The following is a 6129-nucleotide window of genomic DNA, read 5'->3' on the forward strand; positions in this document are numbered from 1 at the left end:
CTAACGAGTCCTCTTTTTTTATGGGAAAGCCATTGGGGCAGGATTCCCAACGGTGGTGTTGCGATCATTGAAAGCGTCAACCATCATAAATGTTGAGAACGGCTTCAGCGAATCCCCTTCCTTATATCTTGTCGAGTGGAGCGTGCGTAGTTCAAATCGTTCAAATTATACCTTCTAACCCAACGCAGCGTTCCAGAAATCATTCCTCCGGCGGAACGTGATTGACAATTTGACACTCCTCCAACAGGAGTAGGGCTCAGAACGCACTTCAAAGCACACTCCTGGCACCGAATGTGATTGATACGTGCGCACTTTGAACTTCACACCCACTGCAACATTGTTTCAATCGTTTACGACATCGCACTCATTCTCAAGGGTGAGCAGTTCCCATCGTCCGGGTTCCGTTTCAGGTTTTCGAACAAACTGGAATTTTTCTTTGTAAATGTGGAAAACTCTGTCACATTTCCTAAATTGATACTTTCATCACAACCGCACAGTGCTGTACTAAATCTGAAGTGCTTGTTATTCGGCTGCCTCACAGCCGGCCCTAGCTTTCATGCTGGCTGTCACGCTTCAAGGAAGCATTTTCACACATCGTCAACTCAAGCGAACAGCGGTCCGATCACATTGTTGCACCCGATCACATTATTCCACTCGAGCATGTACTCTATTGCCTGCGTAAGTCAGCGCCCCGGCATGTTGCTCGTTGGCCGGACTGAACTTTCGACCTCGATGCGAAGCTTACGAAAATCGGTGAGTCCGATCCCTTCGGAGCTCCTGCCGTGGCGAGTAAAGCACGGATTCAATCAGAATTCCTACTTATGAGTCATCGATTTCGGATAACCATCAATCAATCATTCGAAGCTTACCCTTTTATTATGGAATTGCGGAGCAATGCTTTGATGGCTGGCCCCACGCTGGCTTGCGTCGTATTGCATAACTTCCAGGTCGAAGCAGTGCGTTACACAATCAATTATCCCTTCAAACATCACCCAGGTCTAGAACGCCAACAATCGCACCTAATGGAAACGGAAAACTTCGGCCAAAGCCATTTCAAAGAGGTCCTTGATGTGCTGAAAGTTTGCACACATCGGATGTGAGCCAAGCGCTTGAAAGATGCACGTCAATGACGAATTTAAAATTCCACTGCATAACAAGAACAAACGACTCAAGCAAAGAACAAAGGTCCCGTTCGGTGTGTTCTTTCACTGTACACAATCCGGAAGATGTGTGCATAATATCGAGTGCCTTTCGGTGGTCGATCATGGGCACAACGTTGAGAGTTGTGCCCATCTTTGAGGGAAATGTTCACAAATCCAATTCCAATCACTGTAACATGTTCGATGTCATAAGCAATGGATACAATGTAGCCCGTCACATCCATTGTGACATGGAATTCATTTAGTTAACTACCCATATCCAGGTCCAGGAGGTAGCAGAGCAGTATGGTGTAAACACCGGCACGAGCAGCGGCTGTTGACAAGAGGGTCAAACACGAAATATACGGTGAGCGGTAAACGTTGTCCGCTTCAAAAACTATTGCACTCGACTTTGATGTCTCTTCGGCAATATGTTCCAATGATTTGTGGGCCTTGGACATCAAAGCGATGTTGGGGCGTCAACAGGAATTCAACGGTTCTGCTTTAAAGCCACATAAGCTTACCTAACCGAGCTTTAAAAGGAACCACCACTCCGGGGAACCACTTCGCGACCCGGACAAAGCATCTAGCGGACATAGTGGAAACATATTTTTTCGGATGCTCACATAAATTAAGCCTACCCCTTTTCCCATGACGCTTATCATGAGCGCCTTTGCATAATATTCATTATAATGTCAGAACTTTCTTCACACGGGCCTTCGCAGGCTTTGTCGCGGCTCGCGTACCTTGTTTATCGATTCTTCCGTCGAACCCGCCCGTCTTGGTCGATCATTTCTTATGGCACCGTCCAGGCCAGGTACCGGATACCGGATGTAACATCTCGCGAGTAACCTTTCAACAACGCCACTCCACATGCCCCATCATCGCGGCCTCTGAACTACGCGAAACGCTATTTTTACACCAGCCTAACAAATAACGAAGCGATTATGCACAGTCCTGCCCAGCTTAACCCAGAAACGCGCTCTACCATTTCACACCGCTTCCCGCGGGGCACCGGCAGGACACCAGGTCCTTGGCGAGCAGGTTTTCGATAACGTGAGCAGCGTTTTTTTATAGCATGCGAGGGAGTCACGTGTGCGAGTTTTAATTAGAATCCTCCAATCTATTCTCTTTGAGTGCCCACGAAGGAGGAAGGCTTGTCATCGTTGTCAATTTCGTGACGAACAAATAGGGGAAAAAAAGTCATAAACACGGGGGTATGTTTTGTGTGAGTCAGTGAAAATCATTAGCCATCTTTAATAGGTAAGTCCAAAAAGAACTGCTACACGAAGCTAAGTTAGTTCTGAGTATAAATCATGTGTTCAACTACAACAAATATTCTCTGCATCAAGTTTCTCTTATCAAAGATTCGATTCGCTCACAAATTAGTATGTACAGTAACGACTAACGGCTGCAACAGTAATAATGGTTAAGAATATCAATATTTGTAAGAATGGCAGGTTCCGTTGACGGCGCCAGCGAACCATCGCTCGCCTATCGCCGATACGGTTGCTTAGAGTATCGTCCCCGGTCGTTCTCGTTCTTCAGAGTGGTGAAGTAACTGTACACGACGATCCACATGTACACGTAAACCACTGCGAACGAAAACGAGGAACCAATGAGTAGCGAACGCCATCATCGCCTTCTGCATGTCTCCGGCATCAAACACTCACCGACGGATATCAGTCCTATCACGATCCAGAGCGTTCCTCCAAGCACATAACCGTCGATGAAATACACCACCGCATTATAGATAACGCTAATCAGCAGGCCAATCGCGAGCATTAATCCCAGCACCACCCAAGGCATCATGAAAATGTGGTTTTTCTGCAATGAATAATCATCAAACGTACACGCTTTTATTCGCGGGCTGCGTTAACACTCTATTCCATTTACCTTTACGACTCCCAATATCATCAGCAGCGAGATCAGTATGGTCATGACCAGATTCAGCGCGTAGATTATTTTGACCACGTTCTGTGGCAGCCAGTCCATCAGGATTGTTTTGAAGTCGATTCTCACGGTGAAGATCAGAATGATCGAAATGATCGAAAGAATGATGCCGAGCACGCCGGAAGTTATCGACCCATTCCGCAGCGAGTAGCACCGGCAGCATGAGTTTACCAACGGTTGCGCCATCGTCGTTGCTTGGTCCCTTGTATCCTCTCAAATTAGTTCTGTAAAAGTCAAAACGGTGTAAGTCGCCCTTAAAAAATGTTTTTTGTGTCTGCACCTCAATGAATTGAATATAGCTTAAGCCATTTTGCTTAGTTGAGAAATCATCAGCAATAAATGAATGGGGAATTTAAACCAATTCTAATCTATTTTCTTGAACCGCTTTATGTTGGGTTGCACGAGGCACATGCATTTACACGACCTTTTGGAAACCTCTGAACATTTATATCCTTCGCCCTCTCTGGCATTCTCTCTGGCATTTATATCCTTCGCCAATTTATCATCCTTGTTCTTCTTAAAATGCCGTAAAAATACGAGCACAAATGGAAGGAAGGAAACTTAAAACTAACAGTGCAGTAGAATGCATTTAAAACTAACAATGCAAAAACTCGGACTGCCTTCAAGGGGAATATTGCATAATGGAGCAGAGATGGACTTAGGAACCGCAGGAAGCACCACAACGCTTTCTAAAAACGGCACCAGAATCAGAATTGAAATTTCTAGCCAATGCAAAGTTTTGTAAAATGGACCACATTGAGTCTGTGAGCATTTCTCCGTTCTTTTAATGTTTTCACACTGCATGTTAATTAGGTTACCCACCAGCCCACTATTTGAACCCGAAGGCGCAGTTGGAATTTATCATAAATGTGCCAAAAATGTGTACTTCCTTGATTTTTTAAATGATAATGCTGGAAAGTGGAAGAATGCAAACCAACATACGGCATTAGTTGCTGCCGCAACGATTCAACGAGTTTTGGAGAGAGCATAACATTCTATCAAGAAGTTACTTCCCCCATTTATTTAAGTAATATTGTTGGACCTGATTCAATGTTCTGTTGCTGTGGAGTAATGATATACATTTTTTAAAACCAATAATTCGAAAGATCTACATTAATAAGAAGTAAAAATCACAAAAACATGCTCAATTATTGTTTCGGCATGCTATTCGACGGCATGCTATTCGGCATGCTATACATGGCACAAGCTGGAGGTCACATGTGTTTCTAATTTTAGACCTTTTATGCTGCAGATGTGTGGCTTTCCAAGATGCGAAAAAATATTTTAACATAAATATCACAAAATCGCCTTTCGAATGTAAAAATCAAGTTCTCTCTGAGTTTTGCTGTGTATTTTGAATTAGTGTGCTCATCTCATCGATCATCCAGTTTGATTTATCGTAACCACCCACAAACGCCTTTAGGCCCCGTTCACACCGTTCACCGATCGCGCAGCATGTGCGCGAATATGCTGGGCCACAGAATTGGGCCAAGTTGTTTTTGGATTGGCCTCCAAAAAGTGGTCGCGACGGTCGGCTCAACCCGCATGTGTTCGCAACTTTACGACGAATATAAACAAAAATTTCAAGATCATCCGAAGCCGAAGCATCAGCCGCGCGTCGGTAGTTGTGTGCGATTGTTCCGACCTCCCTCGACAACATCACCAATACACGGCGCAACAAGCGATCGCGCTTGGTACGCATACTCAGGCTTTGGGTGGAACGAAACGAAACCCTTCAATGACTTCAGGTGTTTGATGTAACTTGCAGGTGTACGGTGAATTAAAATTATCGGAAGACTGTACTGGAGTTTGGAGCATAAATGTAATCACTTAATTTTCAAAACTCAGATCCACTTCACTGTTGACCGCTTGAAAGCCGTTGTTTCTTCAAGCCCATGGGAGGCGCATACGCCGCCCGGAACCGCTCGACTGCTGGCAGAGAAAAGTGAAATTCTAGAGCATAGCTCTGGGGCACCCTTTCACAACACCAAACCAAACCAACCTTCCGATCAAGAATAAGCCGATTTTCGGTGCCTTTGCTCGCCTTTCTTCTTCCGCTGGGCTAAAAATAATTTCGAACGCTACATGCACTGCTTCAAATGGCCTAACGAGGGTTTTTTTTTCCTCGCAACGTTCCACCAACTACGCCACCGAACAAACGGTAAAATTGATCCTCGTTTATGCGGGTCGCTGCTGCTCGGCTCTCGGATGGTCGAATAAACATAAAGCGTCGGCTGGCGGCGTCTAACGCATCCGATCCGGTTGCAAAAGAAAGCACATACACACCGAGGCGCAGTCGTGGCTGCTTGCTGGGAAAAAGTATGTCACCACGCACCCGATGTACCGATGCGAAAGATGCACTCCGCGACGGCCTAGTTTCAAAGTGTCCTCTGCAACCTACGACAATTCACCGACGCGTGACACTTGCCTTAACGACCTCGATACGGAGCCGACAGAACGGTCGGATACCCAGCACACCACTAGTCTGCCCGAAACTGGACCCCGTTTTTATGGTTAATATCAATCAAACTGCACACGAAACTGCAGCACAACACTTTGACCCGCACGGACCGAATACGGGTTCGCGATTGATTCGCGTGCTGGCTATGCGCAATGCGCAAGCTGCGCCGTGCTCTTGACGCGCGAGCCGGACGCAGACCTTTTCACGAACCCAACACAGATACGGATGATGGGGCCGCGCGCTTAGAACCATCCGTATCACCTCGGAGCGCGGGTTGCACGGTCCGGACTCGCCTACGCGAATGGGCGGCCGGCGGTGGGCGGGTGTTCCACGCATATGTATTCGTGTGCGCACATGTTACTCGCACGATTATTATTCGATGCTTACGCCATTCTCGTTCGAACGCCGCGCGCAGACCGCGAACGGGGTTGTAGTATTTTTACATGACGGTTAAAAAGTGCACCGGGAACCCGCGGTATGGTTTCCTTTCAAAGCCATTAACTCAACGCTATCGACTTCAAAGCGTCTCATAAACCATGCTGCTTGACCTCATTGCCTTCTTTTAATTAAAACAGA

At 46.3% G+C, this 6129-nt stretch overlaps 1 protein-coding gene across 5 annotated transcripts; it reads right to left on the minus strand.

The window, feature by feature from the left end:
- Positions 1–2370: 2370 nt before the first annotated feature.
- Positions 2371–5684, minus strand: LOC131216267 (uncharacterized). 5 transcript variants are annotated; one of them, XM_058210715.1, is made up of 4 exons: positions 5428–5684; positions 3036–3316; positions 2813–2966; positions 2371–2734 (listed from the first exon to the last, which is right to left on the minus strand). In XM_058210715.1, the coding sequence occupies exons 2-4, from the start codon at positions 3276–3278 to the stop codon at positions 2634–2636; spliced, it is 498 nt and encodes a 165-aa protein (XP_058066698.1). In that variant the 5' UTR covers positions 3279–3316; positions 5428–5684; the 3' UTR covers positions 2371–2633. The 5 variants fall into 5 exon arrangements, with proteins under 5 accessions (XP_058066698.1, XP_058066695.1, XP_058066700.1 ...); XM_058210712.1 differs by having other exon boundaries at positions 5521–5683; XM_058210717.1 differs by lacking the exon at positions 5428–5684 and adding an exon at positions 5379–5398.
- Positions 5685–6129: the final 445 nt, after the last annotated feature.

Source organism: Anopheles bellator, chromosome 1 (assembly GCF_943735745.2).
Source record: "Anopheles bellator chromosome 1, idAnoBellAS_SP24_06.2, whole genome shotgun sequence".
Classification (NCBI taxonomy): Eukaryota; Metazoa; Arthropoda; class Insecta; order Diptera; family Culicidae; genus Anopheles; species Anopheles bellator.

Bases quoted from the DNA above. Each gene is read 5' to 3' on its own strand.
- LOC131216267 (XM_058210715.1), bottom strand. From the start codon at position 3,278: ATGGCGCAACCGTTGGTAAACTCATGCTGCCGGTGCTACTCGCTGCGG. The intron at 2,967-3,035 runs GTAAATGGAATA...TATTCATTGCAG, and splicing joins TGATATTGGGAGTCGTAAAG to AAAAACCACATTTTCATGAT. The intron at 2,735-2,812 runs GTGAGTGTTTGA...TTTCGTTCGCAG, and splicing joins GATAGGACTGATATCCGTCG to TGGTTTACGTGTACATGTGG.